This window comes from Coptis chinensis, chromosome 6 (assembly GCF_015680905.1).
Source record: "Coptis chinensis isolate HL-2020 chromosome 6, ASM1568090v1, whole genome shotgun sequence".
Classification (NCBI taxonomy): domain Eukaryota; kingdom Viridiplantae; phylum Streptophyta; class Magnoliopsida; order Ranunculales; family Ranunculaceae; genus Coptis; species Coptis chinensis.
The window spans coordinates 16,769,993-16,792,018 of record NC_141461.1 but is presented as its reverse complement, the minus strand read 5'-3'; the positions used below and the strand labels follow the sequence as shown (position 1 = coordinate 16,792,018).

At 37.8% G+C, this 22,026-nt stretch overlaps 1 protein-coding gene across 1 annotated transcript; it reads right to left on the bottom strand.

Moving 5' to 3' along the window:
* Positions 1–523: 523 nt before the first annotated feature.
* LOC147491795 (serine/threonine-protein kinase ATR-like) lies at positions 524–17,606 on the bottom strand. Its single transcript, XM_086565043.1, is given in 16 exon segments — positions 524–1,056; positions 1,469–1,663; positions 1,770–2,396; positions 4,712–5,281; positions 5,381–8,744; positions 9,660–10,650; positions 10,653–10,897; positions 11,172–11,487; positions 11,914–11,989; positions 12,067–12,642; positions 12,956–13,100; positions 15,507–15,631; positions 15,737–16,071; positions 16,810–16,922; positions 17,172–17,316; positions 17,408–17,606. Coding segments are annotated over 16 exon segments (8,142 nt in total). The 5' UTR covers positions 17,559–17,606; the 3' UTR covers positions 524–888.
* Between the last annotated feature and the right edge of the window lie 4,420 nt (positions 17,607–22,026).

Genomic DNA, 22,026 nt, shown 5'->3' with positions numbered 1-22,026 from the left:
CAAATTTTACTCTCTAGATGACGCTTGTATAAATTCTGTTTATAGAATTTAGCTCATTTTAGTCAAACATTATTATGACTTTGATGAAATGAGGGCCACATGCCATGGGAATACAGCTATCCCTCCTAAATTAGATAAACAAGACAGTGGGCGTGAGGAGACAGTGGATTGTGGGATCTCGCGACAACTCGATACCATAGAATGTGAGATCTTGCGGTAACTCACTGCAGTGGAACTATTAGACATGTCTAGATGAGCTAATTAGGACATTACGAATTTTTAAGCGCAGTCAGTCGTCAAATTTTCTCAAAAATAAATAAATAACGAACTAGGATCATTCTATTGGCTGCTGATATTCAGTCATATAGCTGACCTAGAGGTGGCTTTCAATCCTTTCATTTTACCAAGTTTGTTCCGCGAGTTGACACACCAACAGGGAGACAAGCAAAACAGTCCAAAATGAGAATATCAAAGAAAAAAAAATGCAATATTAACAAACTTAAAATTGAAATAAGAACGAAAAGAAAGCAAAAAGAATCAGGAATGTGATAAGATGTTCAATTGAGAAGATGTTTATATATACTGTACAATACCCTAATGAATATAGCACAAATCTGTCACCGACGTAATGGAGCCTAGAAGTAGTCATAAAGTCCTGTGATCCTTGTTGTGTTAAGAAAAGATCATCAGTGGTCTTCAAGCTAGGATGCAATCAACCTTGAGGTATCTTCAGTCTTAAATTTTTGAAAGCAGCAACTATATCCACCTCAAGGCCGCTGAGAAAATCCCAATAAATGATTCCAAAATCACAACATGCCATCTCAATCACATCGGACAAGAACAGAATTATAGCACACCAATCCCTTACAGGAAGCACAGGAGCATCCCCTAGAACCAAGGCATCCACCATATATACATTTTGCCAAGGTTTTCATGTGATACTGCTTCAGCAATCAAGCGACGCGCCTGGCCTTCAACAGCTAGAGGCAAAGACGGAGCGGCTCCAACACCAACCACAATTCCTTGAAGCCGTGCTTCTATGTTGCCGATGGCCCTCTGCAATTTACAAACATCAGTTACAGTTACTAGTAATATATGCCACTTTCATAGTTATTTATTTGTGAGGCACTTTATAAGGTCTTTAGCCAAATAAATAGTTGTGTAACTAAAGTATAGTAATATATTTCTTTTTAATTAGTTGTGTCCCCATGTCCCACTTCATATTGGTCGCCGTGTCAGACACCGACACGTGTATCTGCCTCAATGTGACTTAGGTTAAAATATGGCCAACATGCTAAAGTAAATCGAAACTAAGCAACTCGCTCATTTATGTGGCAACTTAAAGTTCACCTGATGGATAAGCTGAAATTGACTCCTAAGTATTATTGGCTGGATACTAACAAAATGCTTGAATTTACACTAAAAGTAGAATTACGATTAGATTGAAAAACCACAGAGTACTTCAAACCTGTGCGTGGGGTTTATCAACTTCTACTCCACTGGACTTGTGAGACTTCGTCCATTCTACAAGAGGATCATGGATGAAAGTTTCAAGGACGCTCATTAACGTCTCCCTGTGTGTCCTAAGCACTGAGAGTGTGATCTCACAGACCCTTAAGAAAATTCCCTCATATCCAGTAATTCCCAGGCCATCAATCATGTTCTGTTAATCCAACAAGCATTACTTATGAGCACGCATTTTTTCAAGATGCACAGAAGGATCAGATACATTGTTGTATTCGGTTTCATCTTCACTATATAGTACATACCTGGGTTAGTCTGAAAGGCACCAGCTCTGGTTTCTCCAATTGCAGGCCTCTATCAAATAAGCAACTGAAATCGACATGAACACAATCACCAGTGGTGGAATCAAAGAGGATATTCTCACCATGCCTGTCACCAAGACCCACAATATGCCCAACCATGGACCAAACAGCGGTTGTGTGTGCATAAGCAATTCGAGCCCTGAACCAAGCTGCTGGCTCGGAAAACATGGTCACGAACCAATTGTGAAAGACTGGAGGGAACATTGGGAGAATTTTGTTCTTCAGCATCTCATGTTCTGGCATCTTGCCGCCCTGACATTGGTCATATATCCTCTTAATCAGAGGGTTTGTTTTCTGTCTATCAAACTTTCCATGAGTTATATAGATGTCTTGGAGTATATGTCGGAGTCCACGGGTGTGTGGGACCCACTCTACCATACCGCAATCCTCTGTAAGTGGGATTACAGCAAAAGTGCGAATGTAGAGCTTTCTACGACGGCTTTCAGGATACTTTGACAAAAGACGATTAACCATAGCCATGAATTCCATCATGCGTGCATCTTTCCTCAGATCATCTTTTGGTTTGCACAGGAACGGATGTTCAACACCATCACTACCAATAAAAATAACCTAAAAGACCATGAGAATAATAGAAACTGCAGTTAAGGGGAAGTAAGTTTAGACAATCATTTTAAAGAACATAGGGATTAACAAATAATGACATATCCAAATACTATAAAGAGAGAAGGCCACTCTACAGTAGCATTGTCCCATTTTGCCCCTAAGCCCTTCTAATTATTACGGTTGTTATTTTATGAACATTTTATAATATCTTGCATAGGTGGAGGGTAAAAACGTCCCGCCAACGGAACTTTTCGACTCTACGGACATTTCATTTTCCCGTTTTACCCCCACCCAACTATTGATATTACAATACAAAACACTATAAAATGAATTAGTAGATTTTTATATAAGGGTATGTATGTCATTCAAGTATAATATGCTTTTCTTTATACACGTGGGCCTCATAATTCGCCATCATTAGGCCACTTTGTTGACTTTTACACGACACGTGTAGACAAACCAAAAAACAATAAAAAGAAAAAGCCTTTTTCCATTTTCCACTTTTGTCTCATTTTCTTCCTTGTATTACACTACTCAGGCCGAGTCCAATGGCTCTCTATCCTTCAAAAGTGGAGAGCAAAGCGGTGGTTTTAACTCTTTATCCTCATTTTACTCTCTGTAATATTGAGGAATGGAGAGTGCGTTCTGCACCAGTTGAAATGGAGTAAATTGAAAAAAAATCACATAAAAAAACTTAGATGTCATTTGGCGCCGGTTGAACTGGAGTGGAATTGTATGTGTCCCCACCAAACCATTGAAGTGGGGTAATAAAGTATGACGGTTTCAAACTATGTCAGTTGAAGTGGCGTAGGATGTCCAAACCATTGAGTGTAAAAAACGTACTCTCTATCCTTAAAGTACTGTTACAATCCATTTTTAGAGATGTAGAGTGAATACCATTAGACTCGGCCTCAATACACAATATACTTGATAAAGTGAATTAAATTTAAGGGAACCGTAATTATAAATTTTGGTTCCTAAAATCTCATTACTCAAGTGCATAAATTACTATAGGCATAGACAATTTTTCGTTTTCCAATTTTACCCCCACCCAATTCTTAATATTACACCTACCAAGTACACATTAGAATTGAAAATTAAATATTTTTCTTCTTTTTTTGCGTACTATGTAATGAACCCATCTAAATAAAATTATATTATTTAGTTTAAATACATAAATTCATACATGCATTTGTATATATCACGGTCATATCGTCTACTATATAATGAGGTGCGAGGGAGCTAGTCGGGAAGCCATTTCTTCCTGTCTGTTCGACCCCATTTTCTTTTTTCTTTTTTCTTTTTTATGTGGGCCATACATATAATAAAAGATTGTTTTTTTCTCTCACACGGATTCCACTTTTTTTTAGGAAATGTGCATAGCATACAAGTGTGAATTATCACGATCATCGACTGTGCACAGAGTACTAGATTATGTAATAAAAGAAATAGAGGAAAACAAACTAATGAGGTAGCGCAAAGTGAAAAAGTGTCGCATACTCTTCCAGACACAAGAATTCCAAGAAAGAGTCCATGCGAACTCATGTAACAAAAGGCCCCTGCATTCATTATGCAGTTCTGACCATTAGAGGAATGCCAATTACCATTCTTTATCAAGGAAAATTTTCCATTTGCTCCCTAAGCTTCTAATATGCAGCAAATGAGAGCATTCAAGAAAGTACCCCTAGACAAAAAAGCTCTAGCATGCCACTTTTGGAGAATATTGAGAACAGAGGACAAACCCAGTAAATTGGAAACAAACTACGAAACACCTCAAACACAACAAGCAGAGAAGGAGATGGAGAAATAGAAGGAGAAGAAAAAGTGAAAGGCTTTGCACCTCTTAAGATTTAAATATACTTATGGTTTTTTTAACACGCACTACATTACAAAATAAATAAATAAATCATACATATTTCTTGTAGGATGACAATGATTTACAGAGCTGTCAACACAGAAGAAAATCCAGGTTTCAATTGTAAAAGAGATCTGCACAAGGGTGGGACTGAATTCGTTGGAAAGTAACTGAATTTTTTTAGTATCAGGACTGGCATGAGGAATGCTACAGAAATACAATTGTTCAGCACTACAGAAATACAATTGTTCAGCACCAGGAGCAGGACGGATGAGCAGTACTAGATAGCACAAACATAACAAATAGCGGTGTATTTTCTGTTCTACATTCTTTACATTTTTATTAGTCACATTCAAAGCAATTGTTACTGTTTGCACGTAACGATTCTCCATATCACATTTAGGAAGTTAGGAATAAAAATTTAAAGCAACTAAAACAGAAATCATTAGTGGCAGCAACATCTTACTTTCTTGGGTCGCTGAAGTGATGAAAGAATTTCAGCTTCATCTTTTATTCCTGATATAGTAGCAATGTCTGTAGCTGAGAAGATATCAGATCTGAGTGGATCGGTCATATTTGCATCAAAACTCGGTAAAGAAACAGTAAGAGCTTGTTGGATAGGCATTATTATTCCAAGAGGCATCATCCTTTTCAAGGCACTAAACTCAGTTGCAATGTTAATTGTCCTTGCCTTTGGCTGGCCCGGATGGAAGCAAAGCTTGATGAGATGCTCGATCAAGCACGGAAACTGCACAAACAAATTACTTCCCTCACTCCCATGAGCAAATCTTTTACGTGCAGCTTGTATGATCTCAGAAGCTGCCTCACGTCTTGCAGGAATTGTTGACTTTGAAACTGCTGCCATAATCCAAAGAGCTTGCTGAGGAAATTCTTGAAGAACAGAAGTGATGATGAGTTTGACAAGCCGGACAGTTTCTTCATTCTGATGACAAATTCTAGAAACCAACTGAGGTAGAGCTGTTAGCCACTGATATTTAGGCAAATCCTTCAGGCAGTCTCTCATGATGCTCATGACCTGCAAAATTATTTTAAATTTTGACAGATATAACATCAAGGTGTCAAAAGAACTTAAACCAAATGAAAACAGAACTTGCTCAGGCACTGAAATCTCTACCTTCTTATGGTGATTTCTTAGTTCTGATGTTGACCTCATTCTATTATATACACTCCCAAAATCAAACCATAGAGTTAACAACCTTGGAAGTGCCTGAAAGAGATTTTTGTGGCCCCTTTGAAGCCCTTTAGAGTAATATAGTAGAGCATCAGAAAGATAAGACCACCACACCTTTTCCACAGCATTAGTGGTTGTTAACCTAGACCCTGGTCCAAGGTTCTCATCCTGCCTCTTCCGGGCATCAACAAGCAGATCATCACAGTACTTGGCCATATAGAAGTATGCTTTCTCCCACATGGGCAGCAGGTCCCTCACTCTTGAATAAAGACCTAGCACATCCTCTTTTTGCTTCTGGCCAGTGTAATGAATCCATCTTGAATAGAGGAGGAGGGTTTTAGCAACATCCTTGTTTTCATTTGAAAGTTGAGTAGCACAAGCGGACGGCGGATTCAGGGGCACAAGTGAACGACTTGTAAGTGACGAAATTGCAGCAGAGCCTACAACATCAACAGGCATGTTCAGAAGTGATTGCTGCAGTTCTGCAAGAGCTCCATCAGTACGTCTCGTACTCCAAAGAAGCTTAGCTTTCTCCAAGTGAAAGTTTGTTGCACCAGATGACTGGGCTTCTAAAATCGCTCGATTAGCAATCTCAAACTGACCAGCAGATCGACAGAGCTTTGCATATTGAAGCCAGCAACTTCCTACATGAACACCAAGACCACTGGCACCAAAGACCAGTCTCCGGAAAGCCAAAAGTGGCTCCCTTGGCCAGAGAGATGGCTGGGTAAATCTAAGTCTATTATCCCAGTCTTGTACTACCTTCAGAAAGTTTGAATCGTCAAGATGGAATGACTTTTCTAAGAAAGAATCATTCACAAGAATATTATGAAAGTCCTCCAGTTCGCGTAACATATGGAGCTTTACAACTAGGGGATAAGCACGCATGTAAGAATCCATACCGGCAGCAGCCAAAGGAGCGAGCAAAGCTTGTTTGGAATGTGCAATTATCTCGGCAACTGATAACTGGTCTTTCTTCATCATTGCCTGGAGAATCTTAGCCACGTCCATGTCAAAGGAAGCAGTACTCTCAGAGCTGCTACAGACTGGACCTTCTTCATCAGCACCAGCAAGGTATTCATCCATCAGGTCCCACCGCCCAAGCCTCCAAGCAGCTTGCACCCCTTGCATGCACCAACTTTTCTTGTACTGAGGAACTCTTGAGATTAACCCATCTACATGAGTAACCATGGCCTGAAGATGAGACATGTTTAATAAACAGTTGAGGAGATCTGAATGCCTCTGGACCGAATTGGGCTCCATCTGCAATGCCTTCTCACATGAAGTTTGGACTTCGGCCCAGTTGCCCGCTTTCTTGTTAATTAGGAGCTGGTCATGCAAGCTTGATGATCTCCTAAGATGCGCCAAGCCGGAGAGACCATCAGGTTCATCCAAGCCACTATATAACTCCATCAGAAAAGAAACATCTTCATTATCAAAGATGCCACTTTTCTCAGCTGCTGGATTGAAGGATCCAGATTTAGCCAGCACATGAGACTCAAAGTACAATAAAGACCGTGCAAAAGCCTGACATCGGAAGGAGGCCCTGGCAAGAGTAACCTTTGGAATCGCAGACAATAGCTCAGAAACATTACTACACTGCAAGAGAAGCTGATCAGGACCAGTCAGAAGATCCATAGTTTGACCTTTTGCTTTAGATAGCTGGTGCTTAGACACAGCAGACTGTAGAGATTTGGAAAGAGCAACTTCTTGCTTGACATCATCTACCCATTGCCCGAGATTATCAAGAAGAGTAAAAACCGCTTGGATGCAGACTTCACTATGCCCCCCGATAATTCCTGGAACTGTTGCTGCACTGTTCTCCGATGCAGCTGCATTGAGGACACATAGGATTTCCTCAGTTATGCCATGGCGTGCCTCTGCTGTACTGTGGCAAACGGCATTAAGAACTAGATAAGGTAGCAAATATGTTGCTGTTTGCATATCATGGCGTACTATACCCCGACATGCAATGAAAATACTTGCACGAGAACCAGTTGCGTGTATGGTCAGCTTTCTAATCCAAAAGTATATCCATCTTCTAAACGACATCGAAGGCCGATAAATGGGTCCTAAAGATGTGGAATCAGCCACATTTGGGAGTTGAAATCTCGACGTAAGGCATGGAGCAATTATCTCTTTAACATAATTCGAAAAACGATCCCACAATCTCTGGCCTCTTCTATTAATCTTGCTGTTATCATCAACATTTCCACTCCCAGATGAAAGATTTTTCACCGCTTCCTTTCCCTTCCATGACTGAGATGATGAAGCTGTAACAGATTCATCTAGTGATGCTTGACACTCAGCAATTTTTAGAAGCTCCTGTATAGCTAATGCTGCGGAATCTTGGATAATGGTATCAGGTGCAGCTCGAAAAGCCCTTGCCAAATGCTTGTGGATCAACTCAAAGATGAGATCATCATCGGAGCATTCAATTTTAAAACGTTGGCAAGGGACTCCCTTAACTTTTGCAGGGTCCACAGCTCCAAGTGCTCCAAGGCAATCTGCACATACCAATTTCAACCGCTGGCCTACTGCAGTTCTTGATTCTTCAGAGCATCCTCTAAGCAAGGATGTAATCAAGGAGCTCAAAATATCCAAATCTGAAGCCCCTTCCCCAAGGATAAGGGTTGTAACATCTTCCCGCCTTACATTCAGCAGTTTGCTCAACTCACAGGCCACCATATACCTCACATTCAAGCTCTCATGGTTCAGACCATCATCAACATCTCGCAGTTGATCTCTTAGAGTCATTGATCCCCTCACTTTTTGTATAACATCATTTACTCTATGTAAGACAGGAATGCTTGGTAAAAGCGGGAGCTCCCTGATGTTCAGCTTTAAGAGGGACAGATTCTTAACTACAAGTTCTTCCAGTATCTCTACAACTTTGTTCAAATGAATAGAAGAGTTTTCTTTATATCTCTCCAAGAAAGGGATGAGAGCTGCAAATACTTGAGAGATCACATGTTTAGTGCTTGAAGGTGATACCTTCACTAACTGCTTGATGAAAAAATGCAAGACCGACAGCGCTTCAATTTGGAGGGTTTCTTTTTTAATTGAATGCATGAGAAGAACCATGATTTTTGGCACATAGGTGGCAAGGTGAGAACCCATCATTTCAATCAGCATCATTATACGTTTCAAAGCTTGTTTCTGTAACATGAGATCCTCAGCGTGAAGCATTTTCCGATCAATACTGTTTAGAAGACCAAAAAAATGATTTCTCAGAAAACCTGGAAGATCATTGCAGTCTGTCAACTTTTTCGCAACTTCTTGTATCATTTGAGGAACTCTTTTTAACCTGCCATACATAATATAAAAAAGATGGATAGTAGTTAATTCAGAAGTGCAACAGCATGATGACTTCTATCATTAGAGAACTTCAGTATAAAAGTTTTGAAGACGACTTGTATAAGTTATGTGCAAAGAAATCGAACTTGTTGGTAATTGGTCCACAGAGTAACAAAAATCAAAGGGAATACACAAGACATACACCAAGTATGGTATTACTGAAAACCTTGTATAAGTTCTTTACTCCTCATTGACAACCATTTCCAGATATAACCTTTTAGCAGATTCTTTCAAACAAAAATTAATAACAATTATTTAAGGGGGAAAAAGAAGAAGAGGGGGAGTAAGAAATAGAAAAAGATTTTCCCAAATTCTGGGCTATTAGATCGGTGATTAATCGCCAAGTAGTCGCTACTCGGCCAATCCGCCTTGCCAATTAATCCTCAATTTAATCGGAGCTCAAACATCCCCGCTTTATTCCGACTAATCAGCCGAGTTCCCGATTTAATTTAACCGATTTGCCAATTAATACTCATTAAGATGTTTTAATCTCCTTGAGATATAAAAAGAAAAGTTGATACGGTTGTAAATTGCTGTGTTCTTTCTATTCAAATCAAATTTCCTATTAATTGTATGATGTATATGCGTTATCTAGGGGAAAGCAAAAAAATTTGGGACAATAGCCCGATTAATCCAGACTGGTCCCCGATTGACTAGGCCTAGTCGGCTCCTGGACCCGACCAGCTATTGAATTCCAATTTAACTGCCTAGCCCAAATTCAAGCATCAACTTAGTAGAGCTGAAGAGAGAAAGGGGGGGGGGGATGTAACTTATTGTCGATGTGGTAAGATTTTGTGTAGTCTGTTAGAGATCAAACCAAAACCACACTAACTCAAAGCTCTTGGAGATTGTTTTAAATATTTACCTCTCGTTGGTTTCATCTGAATCACCATCACCCAGAAAACATATAAGTTCATCAAGAAGTGCTGGTAACGCAGCTCCAAAAATTTCTTGGTTGTCAGAACCAGTTTGCACCTGGTAAAACTGCAAGGCAGAGAGCTCCTCTTGCTTATTAGCTCGAAGAAGAACAAAAGCAAGTACTTTAGGCAGCCAATTTACTATCAAAGGCACTATTTCCATATTTAAATGCTTTGCCAATTCTTGTATGGTGATAAATGCTTGATCATTATCATGCTGAGAGACTACAAGCTTGGGAAGAACAACAGGAACCATATTCTTGACAAGTTCCTCTGTTTCAATACCCAGAACAGCCTCTGCAAACTCTCTGATCATTGCTGGTCGGCTCACAACCCTAGCACATAAATAATCAAATAGATCATTCCTAACATGAACAACTTTCGAAATAAGAAGATCAAGTCCCCCTTTAAGATGGTAGTGGCATGATCTATGAATCAACCTTGACGCAGTCATTCTTACAATAATATGAGGACTATCAAGCTGATCAACTAGTAGAATAAGTGAATAAAAGAAAAGCTGCCCATGGTAATCCCCGACATTCATAATTTCTGCAATTGATTCTAGAAGAGTTTCATATATCTGAGGATCTTGAGCTCCTCCCAAAGCATGCTTCAGTATGTCCAAGAATCTTTGTTCTTTAGTTTTCTCTAATGCTTCGTCATCTCCAAATAAGCCATTTAAAATGGGGACCTCAAGGAAGCAACTGATCTGTGTGCAAAATGCTTCTCTTATATTTTTCTTTTTGTGAAGCAACAAAACTTCAATACATTGAATCCATTGCTTCCTTGATTTGAGCAAGATATCTTCAGTTCCATGCATAAGCACCCTAGGCAGGGTTTCCACACAGGCAAGTTGAACTTCTTCTGATGACTCATCATAGAGAAGATTGAAAAAGAGATATTGTATCTTCTCCAAATGGCAGGTTGAGCCATCCACCATGCCATTATGTCAGGCAGACACAAAACTTTTTGACACTTATCGAGATCGCGCCCACTTCTTTTATCACACTTTGGACACCAGAATCCTTCGGAGAGAAGATCCAGTGCCTGACTCTGTTTTTCACAGGTCCCATGTAGATACAATTCACATGAACTCTCATCAAAAGATCCATAAAGGCACGCTAAATATCCAATAGAAAAGGGAATAAATCTATCAATTTGGCCACGCTTCTCCATCCTCAGGAACCTGTCAATAGAAGAAGCTGAAATTAACAAAAAAATATATGGTAAATGGTAGAATATTATTAGTGGTCTCATAACTGAGTCAGTTTTTTCACAAGGATCTTATGTCTACCATCCCATCAAAGGCCTTTGATATCTTACATAACAGCAAAGACCAATTGACATTAAAGTGCTCAAATAGTCAAATCCTTGTTTTTCAATTAAATTGTTAACTTGCTCTAATGTCAGCAAATCCTAAGAGTAATAAATTAAAATGAAATAACAAATAACTCACTTACTCTACTCTTTTCAACAAATGTGTGAGTGCATCAAGACCAGAGAACAAGACAATTAATGGCATAGAACTAACAGCTTCCACTCTAACCTCTTCAACTTCATCATGAAGAGCCAAATCAAGGACTTCAAGAATATTTTCGATTGTCAATCCGACACTTACTTTAGAGAGACTTTGAACAGAGAGACATTTTGTCATGCATAAAGAAACAGCTGGAATAGCCACAAGGGAGTGAGTCCATGGAATCTTTAGCATCATGGATACAGAAGACGCATCATTGCGTTTGATTTGCAAAAACCTACGGTCCAGTGGAAGTGAACCTGCATTGAAGTATAAGGATGGAATAGTGCAAGAAGTAGAATACAACACAGACTAGTGAGAAATAAAACAAAATATCAAGTTAAGATAGTCCTCAAGGATTGGCCGCATTACTTAGTGACTAAGTTGATTTTTCTCGTTCAGTAACAAGAATTACAAATATAGATTTCTTTCTTTCATGTTTCAACTTACAAGCATCAGATCCAATGAATCTGTCTTTCCAAATTTCGTGAGAAAAAGAAGGCCAGTTGTAGATAGAGGTTCAATCTCATCATAATCATACCACATAACATAAGTAGTAATCCGAGATATGTATGACAGGGCATATATGACACTATAAGTCTATGACAGGGCAATAGAGATATTGGTGACTCCATATATTTCAATTAATTGAGTTGATGAAATTACTATTTTGTCTACTCTCTTACTTTGCAGATGCAATATGCTGTGAAAAGCTTTCAAATAGTTGGATATGTCAAAAGTGATTGAACTGCTTTTCTCTGCCTGCATGATGTCAGTCACAGTTAATCAGAAACATACTTAGCACTCAAATAGTTGAAATTCTGAAACTTACAGTATACCTGCTTACAGATCAAAGGCATCCACGCATGCATCTGCTGGAAAATGCAAAGCGACAGATCTGTCGGTGGATAGTTGCAAAAGGCAAGGGAGAGCATACTAAGAGCAGTTAAGGCAGTTTCAGGCTTCAAATGATTAGCTTCAGCAATACCAGGTTTTAGAAGACCAACAAACGATAAAAGCGAGCCCCCAATATAGTCCACGTAATCTTTGTCCTTTTCAAATGTGTACAGACAGGGAAACTCAGACTTCTTCCGAGGATCAGCAGTGGAAATAAACACCTCTTCCCCTATCTTTTGGCGCTTACTTTTCAAACTATCGAGGTTCTGAGCCATTCTCTTTTCCCCAAGTTTTAAGCTCTCGATTATCTTGGTACTCGACTTTGAAAGACCGTCAATACAATAATCCATGACACGCTGCCCAACGAGATTAGGACCAAGCATGTCGATGGTAACTTGAATGCAACCTATCAATGGATAGCAAGGGCTTGATGATAAGAGAGTAAAGAGAAGTTCTGGATGCCAGATTCGAGGGGGGCAAGTTTTAGCAACTCTTATATATGCATTGCACATTGCAACCTGAAAGCATTAACCAGCCATATTTTTTCATACCTAGTTTCCAGAATACTACATCAACTGATGAGAGAAGTGCACTGTAGTAAGGGTAATATTTTTTTGCATGGGAGAACTCTTATAAAAACAGTTCGCTTTTCTTAAAGAATTTTCACAGGATGGAAAATTCCCTCTTGAATTTTCACTTACCCATGAGAATTCTCTCATGAAAGTTTTTTCGAGCGTGGAAAATATATTATAAATGCTTCCATTCTAATGAGATTCTCCGCAAGAAAATGACATTTACCCATGAAAATTCTCCCATGCAATAAACATTTACCTTAAGCTCCAAACTGTCAGTACTCAGCAATGATTGAGAAAACACACTGATTAAGTCGGTAGCTGTGAGCTCAACAACATCATCCGAACAACTAGAGTGCAGTGGAGCAAGGCAAGCACCCATGGAAGAATCATAAACTGCATTTCTGCAACATAGACCCACTACTGGTAATCAACAACAACCAAACCAACGATTAAGAAAGAAATCCAAGTATTCAGATGGTAGCGATAAGTTTATTGGTAGACCCTCCAACTGGTTCCTTAACAATATATCAGAACACGCCGTGCACATGCTGAAAGGGAGCAACATTGCAAAGGTTCCACTCACTACTTTCTTCCCAGTGTAAGCTGGTAGACTGTTGAAAGTATTAATCCCACATTGGGAGTCTAAACCCTAGCCTAGCCAATCAGTATATAAATCCTAGGCCACTCCACTCATCACCAATTGGTTTTGAGTTGAATGCCCATATTTAATTTGATATCAGAGCTGGCTATTTCTCTGGCTCAAACGGCCCATGTTACTCCACGTCACCCGTTAATCCAAGTCCACATGTTAGGCTTAATTCATGCCACACATGAGGGGCGTGTTGAGATTATTAATCCAACGTTGGGAGTCTAAAGCCTACCTGCTAAAGTATATGAATCATGGGGCTGATCCACTGATTACCAATTGGGTTTGAGTTGGATGCCTAAATTCAATAAGAACATCAAATTATGTAAACAAGTTATGCATTATCTATGTGACATAGCCACTAGGGGTGTGCACAGGTCGGGTTTGGGTCTAAACCGAACCGACCCTATCGGTTTATATTTTTTTGAAACCGAACCAAACCAAACTAATTTCCAACCGAACCAATTGGGTTACGGTTTAACCGATGTTAACCGACCCGAACCAACCGGTTTTTTACATATTTTTAAATTAAATCAATTAAATATATATATTCTAATATATATTATATATAGCAAGTCGTTTGGGTCGGATTTGGGACCAAACCAATGACCGAACCAACTCTATCGGTTTTCAAATATACTTAATCAAACCGAACTGACTCATAAACATAACCGACCGGTTCGGTTCGGTCGGTTTTGTCGGTTCAGCCGGTTTTATGCACACCCCTAATAGCCACTTCATATTTTCAAAAAAAAAAACCAATGCATACTTGTGTCAGATACACACTAACATAAAACAATATTTTAAACCCCAAAAGAAGAAAAAAATGAATAGGAAAGAACAAAGAAATGAGAAATCAGGAGAGAGAATTAGGAATTTTATTCTTCTCTAACTACAATTGGAACAAAACAGAAGAAGAGTGAAGTGGAGATCTCCATCTAATTCATGGTTGCAAATGGACTATTTAGGATTAATTTGAAGATAGCTAAGCTAAGATAAGCTAGTCTGGTAGACAAAATAAATTACATTTTAAAATGGATAACACTATGAGTTGGGATCAGCTACACTGACTACACATGATGTTGATTTCACTTCGGAACTTTGCTTTTAACTAGAACCTACTCAGAACCTCGCTCCTAACTAAATGGATACCTGCTACCATATGAGACAAACTCTTGATGGAATTTAAATGTGATAGCTAAAACGGTTAAGTTAAACACTTTCATAGATGAGATTAAAAAAAATTAACAAAGAGTCAATGACTTACTCTATGTATAACTTTATATCTATAAACCTGAGTAATTTTCAATCAAATTATACTTCTAAAACCTATAATTTCAGAAATTAAGAACACCTATCCAGTTTTGATCCTTCATACTTGTTATAAAAAGTGATCTATAAGTAGTTGTGATATGACAAGTGTAACAGATCACCTTTTTTGTTGCTACACATGGAAATAGTAGAGTATCTTGTCATAATAAAGAAGAAAGAGATGAGAAGCAAATAATTAATCAGAAATTAGAGAGAACATGGAAATCATTCTCGTATACGAATTTATTGGTAAAGAAGCTACCAAGCTGTTTAATAATTTTACTATAAAAGGTGTTAAGAAAAAATTCTGAAAAAGAATATAAAAAGTTAAAAAAATCTTAGTAATAATGAACTTACAATCTCTCAGATCTATCATCTATCCTACCAGCAACTCCAGCAAGGCATTCTATGTTACACACTTCCAATTTTAGAACACATAACAGAGTAATAGACACACGCCAATCCCCAGGTCCACCACTCCCCGACATATGGGTATCACACATGTCAACAAGGACAAATTTAATAACATTACAAGGAACATGTATTAAAGTAAGAGGATAAAATTTTACCAAAACTATTTAAAAATACCAATTTTACCTCTACCAATTAGATGGATAAAATTTTACCAAAACTATTCAAAAATACATCTTAATCTATGTTACATGGACACACCATATTTCAAAAATAATCGATGTCGGATACGTATCCACGTGTCCGTATCGGACACACACACACACATTGTGTGTGATATACCTTAGTTTTTTATATTTCGCCGTGTCAGACACTCCGTATCCGTGTCGGATATGGACACACATGTCCGTGTCAATGTAACTTAGATCTTAATACATACCTGAATGATTGATGTTCCTTCTCATTTTGGCCTAATATACATAATATTGTCCGAATAAGGTTTTCACGTGGAACAATTTCGGCATCAATTACTGCTGTCGAGATACGTGCAAAGTCAAAACATGCCTTTGTAGAAAAACAAACAGTCAGAATTGAATAAAATGTTCGTTAAGTCCAAAATTTTGATTTACAAGAAACAGAATACTATTTCCGGTTAAGATGCTAGCTCACCATATGCAAAGTGGCATCTCCATAGCATAGAAGAGCACATGCAGAAGAGACAAAGGATGCATTGATAAGACCTTCCACATACAGAGTTCCTTCAGTCAGGCATTTGCTCATGATTTTAATTGTCCAAGTGGCAAAAAGCTGCCACCTCGGTTTATCTGTGATGTCAATCAAGATGCCAGGGCCATCTTTCGGTCTACAACATTCTGGAAGATCACTGAATAAATGTGGACTATAGATAATTCCGTTGAAGGACTCACTGAAGCATTTCAAGGAAACCTTGGCTGAAGCTTTACTGCTTGATGTGCCACAGGATATTGATGCTACATAAAGAAGATCTGAAGGGAAACAAGGCTATAAGATTTATTATGAAGGATAGATGTGTGAGAATTCTGGAAGGAACAAATAGAAGTGCAAAATAAGAGCAACAACAGTTCTGTATAAGCAAAACTGCAGAAGCTTTAAAAAGTTATCAGGCATATGTTTACAAATAATGAAACCACAGTTGATACGGAGGCTATTTGTCCGTTTCTAAAGACACCATGTCAATAAATTGATGATGCATTACAGTTTTGAGAAACAAATAAGTAGGAAAGTGTAAGTCACATTGACACAGATACGCATGTCAGTGTCCGACACGGCAGCCGGACACAGCTAATTAAAAACAAAACTACTTTTCTTTAGTTACACAAACATTGGGCTCAAGACCTTACAAAGTGCCATGAAAGTGGCATATCATGGAGTTGTAACTATGATAATATGTTATTTTCTTAGTATTTTAGAGTATGGAAGAAACCAGTTTGAAATCGTATTGCACAACGTGTCCGTGTGTCCGGACATAAATTATTTGAAGAACATGACGCGTCCATGTTACTTAGTTGATTAACATGGCTTTGAGTGATCACACATACTAGTATGACCTAAATGATACATTTTGACAAACTAAAACCACAGAGGCAGCATAAGGAGAATAGCTCCAAATTGATGGACAATAATGCCAACTTTCTTCACATTGATTGTATTATGCCAATGTTTAAGTTTAATGACAATAGTGGTTTCAGACAAATATTACGCACCTTCAACTAACAACATGCCATCTAAGAAAAACTGGCGGAATGCTTCTCGATCTCCTGTTCTGAGCAATGACAAAAGTGATCCAACTGTCTCAAGTATCACTTCATGCCGAGAACTGAAATAAAATTGAGTCGAAGTAAATCATCCCAAACACTTACAAAAGAATGTCGAAATATATTAAAACCTTACTAAATATCCGCATTCTATTACCACATTGTATGGTTTAACAATACTACCTACATCACCTCCAAATATTTCTTCTCCCCAATATACCCCTTTTAAAGATATGTTCTCACTAGTAATAACTTTAATAATATAATATATAAAATTGCGAAAAAAAAGGAACTAAAAAATGTACACTTACATAAACGCGGGCTCCGCGAAAAACGGTAAAATACGACCAATAACAGGAAGAACAGCATTAGCTTTGCCATGGTAAAAAACACCAGGGAAATTTCTAGCTGTATGAGATAATAACTTCAATACTGCTATCACTTCTCTCTCATTAGCTACAAAACAAATAAAAGTAATATAAACAAACTTACAAGGGCATAAATGGAAATGAAAAAATAAAATAAGTTAAAGAAAATGAGAAGAGACCTGAAGGGAGAACGTAAGCGTGGAGAAGATTAGGTAAAACGGAACGGAATCTGATTTCTAATGGTTCGTTATCTTCTGTACCACCGTTGGATGATGTTGATGCTGCGATTCGTTCGCGGAGTTCGTGGACTAAGCTTGACAGTTTTTCCATTGCATTTTTTTGTTTCCCTCCAAAAGATGGTTTTTAGGTTTATATATAGAAAACATTGGCAAGTGTGTTGTGGAAGATATACAAACAAAAGCACGTTTGAAATCTCGGAAGTGAAATTTCGATATTTTACTTACATGGGCTTTATAAATGGGCCTCACAGATCAGCGTATATATGCATGCTAAATTATAATTTACTAGATAACTACTAAGCAGTGGGGGGCGTGAGCAGATGGTGGAGAAGAGAGAGGAAGAGATGGGTTTGTAGGTGGGGAGAGAGAGAGAGTTAGGGTTTGGTTGAGAGAGAGAGGGAAGGAAGGAGGGAAAGAGAGAGAGGGATAGGTGATGACTGATGACAAACAGAAACCAACCAACTTAGTTTTTGTCCGCATAACCCCCTCTCTATCCAGATCGTTCGCGACGCTCACTTGACTACGGTCAGGGACTTTTTCATTTTCATTATTAGGCATTTAGGCGTCGTATGTACGTTTTCATTTTCATTATTAGGCATTTAGGCGTCGTATGTACGTACATAAATGATGGTGAGTAAAACACACTAAATTCTACTTATTTTCTTTTTTGAACCGATTTAAATTATCGTGTAATTCTCAAATCACTAAAAACATGTACAAAAGGTTATATTGCTTAATAAAGTTTAAGAGAAAATAAATAACAATTACACAAGCTAAATGGTTTAGGGAATTAGGAGCTTCATCATTAGAAAAAATGTGTCGCTTTGACCTTTGAGACTACTTACTTCATAAATTTTGCAAAAGACAAATAATTAATTCTTTGGAAAGTAAAGGCAACAACACAACTTACAAAGAAATAAGGATTGATCAAAATACATACAAAAACAAACAACAAAATAATAATAATAATAATAATAATGTACCATGTTTTATATTACTTATTTATCGTCACTAGCCAATGTGCACGCCCTCTAGGCGTCAATGGAATCAGTCTTTAAGAAACATGATTATTTGTAAGCTAACATAGGGCACAGGACCATTGAGAGAGAAAAAGCCTATACATTGAATACATATGCACTTTTACCAATTTTATCACCAGACATGAGCTAGCATGCTGAAATTAAGTAGGGGAACTTAATTGGTAAGATTAAACAAAAACAAACATCATTTAAAAGAAAAATATTTGTTTTCCCCCAACATATTACCATTTCAACAATTCGTACACAGCTTACAACAACGAATGCAAAACACATGACATGCTCAAAAAATAAACAGATAAACTCCTTCCTCTGTTAATGTGATAAAGTTGTAAGAACCATTGGTGGCTGGTAATAGTCGCATTTGTGCTAAGTCCATTAGATGAACCTAGCTTATAACACCCCGTGTTTTACTTTTACTTTTCCTATAATAATAAGAATAATGATAATAGGTTAAACTAAATATATGATAACTATCAGCTTAGGGATAAAAGTCCCGTAAGTAAAAATAGATAAGTTTCAACCCTTATTTTCGGGGAGGTTTTAAAAACAAAAAAAAAATGTTTCTCACATAGAGTTTTGAGGGAAAAACACAGCGAGGGTTTTAGAAAAAAAAAATTTGAGTTTTACTGAAAGAAGAAAAGGTTTTGAACGAGGAAGATCGTCCTTTCGCGCAACAGTAGACTTCGGTCTTTCGGGATTTTTCCCGCTTTCGGAAAGTTGTTCGGTTTATAAACAGTGAGTAGATATTTTACCTTTTACTAAACTATTGGATTTTCTGGTGGCTTCCAACCTATACTGCACTATAATAGATTTCTGTAGAGAATACAAGTTTTATACTGTCTTGTTTTGTTATTCTCTAACCATGTTAGATATTGTTATACTGTCGAAACGATAAGCAAAAACTTTAGTGATAAAAGATTTCGAATCTGATTAATTAAACTAACCATTGTAGTTATTAGTATATATTGGCAAGGTCCTTAGTATCAGTAGAATTGTTGATTCTCTGTTTGAGTGTTGGTGTGTTAAAGAATTTTGTTTTGATCGGACTGTCGTTGTTTGTTTTTGGGTTCTGGTTTAACTGTGGTTGGTGTTTGTTGGGTTAAAATTGTGTGGAGGTTTGAATGGGTACTGTGGAGGCGTGGAATGGTTATTACTGGAGTCGGATCGGCTTGTATGATATGAGTGGGAAATCTTGTTTTGTTGGTATAGTTGGGTTGGGGTTTTGCTAGGGAGCGAACCGAACTATTGGGAGGTGAGTAGTGGTCCGGCGAGCTCTGTGGTGGTGGAGGAAATGTGGAAGAGACGACCTAGCATTTGATGGGAAATCTTGTTTTGCTGGTATCATTGGGTAGGGGTTTTCACAAGGGATCAAACCGCTAGGTTAAAAAGTGGTGGTGAGAGGTGGCTGGTGGGAAAGGCCCTGTGAGGAGGAAGATGAACAGTGCGATTTTAGTTTTGGTTTGGGCTTGGGCCGAACTAAAAACGTGGGCTTGAATGTTTTTTTTTTTGAAATTTCAATTTAGATTTTAGTTTTAGACTTTGGGCTTTTGGGTTAGAAGAGTTTGGGACTGGTTGACTGATGTTGACTATTGGCAGGTTGACTTTGACTTTGACCAGAGTTGACTTTTGGCAAGGGTTGACTTTGACCAGTTGACCCAATTTGACCTTTTAACTCAGATTATGATTTGGGCTATTAGGATAGGTCTAGGGCTATTAGCATGCTTGTCTTTAGGCTAAGACATTTACATATACGTGTGTACGTATATTAACTACTATGTAATATTTCAGTTTTTATGATATGCAACGTTATGACACTTAGACATTAATCTAATTAATAACGCGTAAACCAAAAATACATGAAACATAATACGCGTACGTTCTCTGAAATAATATATGCAATAAAGTTCAATAATGCGTAAACAAATTTACCGCACCCTTTTAGAACTCTTCACGCCTCAAGTTTTGGATTTGAGTTTTATGACTGATGATGTCATATGTTAGGTGGGCATTTATTGAATGTGTCATAAATGGCCCGTTAGCATTATATATGGGTATTCATTGAATGTGCCATGAATGACCCGGGTATTCATTGAATGTGCCATGAATGACCAGATTGTTTGGACTGCCCTAGAGAGGAACTAAGGTATTCGCCTTGCGGGTTAGTTGTATTAATTTGATTATGCAAGTGTGGTTGGGCTTACATTTTAATACCTATATGATATCTACATAGGTTATATAAAATTTCTAACTTTCTTTTGCAGGAGGGTAGGACTTAATAATATTTTGTGTAGGGACGCGGTCCTACCCTTATATAATAGTGGATATCGGTAAGTTTTAATTCAATTACTTAGTTATTAAAACAAGTTATTATAACGAGTTAATAGAATGGAAATCTTGCTTGGGAAGAAACTATGTCGGTTGAGATGACGGAACTACCTGTCTTCCAAGCTGAAAATGATTAAGTTATGATATATTTATAGTGTTAGTTTGATAAGTAAAGGCTGTAAATGTTTATATGTGGTTAGTCTACTCATACCAGCAAATTCCATTTTTGCTGACCCATGTTTGCTTTGTTTTGGCAACGTGGGTGTGTTCTGGGAACATAGGCGGAAGGCAGTGGAACCGCGGCGTTTGATTTGGATTTGTTTCCGGAGCAGTCCGGGAGTTTATAATTTTATAGGTCTGATCCTTTTGGAAGTATGTAATAACGTAGTTGCATATTCATATGACATGAGAATACAATGTTGAAGACCTTTTATTCTTAGAGTTTGTTTTGATGGTTTTTGGACGGAAGATAGTCTTTTAATAAAATGATGAAATTGAGAAATTATGGAGATATTTTGCTGTTAAGTTGATTATGTTATGATGTGGGTTTTCGATTTTGGCATGAGTTGTATTCACTCCGTCATAGCCTGTGTGTTTAGACAATTGAACATAGGGATGTTTGAGATATTTATATTTCAAATATTCACTTTGTAATTGTTTATAAATTCGGGCTGTGACATAGCTTGTGTCCCAAATGACACAATAATGTACAAGCTCACAAATGTATTGGTTGACTTCCACCTTCCTCTTTGCTGGCTGGAGAGCTTCACAATATAAAGACGAACATATGTGTCGCCCGTCCCACATGATATATACATTACTCCATAACCTGCTAGTGCATTTTCTCTTCTCTTTGTTGGTCCCTTTGTTTGTTCTTATTCACCATTTGCAAGGTAATAAGCAAATTAGACTACCATGTAATGTGAACAACTAAACGTGCAAATGGCATGTTTCTTTTCATGGCTATTGCATCTAACGTGATTCCAAACTAATAAAGCCTGTCATAAGATCTTTTATTTTTAATTTGTTGGAGGGTTTACAAAAATATTGTTGAGTGTAGTACTGTGACCTTAAACTAAAAAGCTACTCTCAACACCAACTAGGCTATGTCATAAGATTGTCATATGAAAATTTAATTCAATAAAAGCACATTATTACATTATGAACTTTGGCCGGAGGCACCTGTCATAAGTA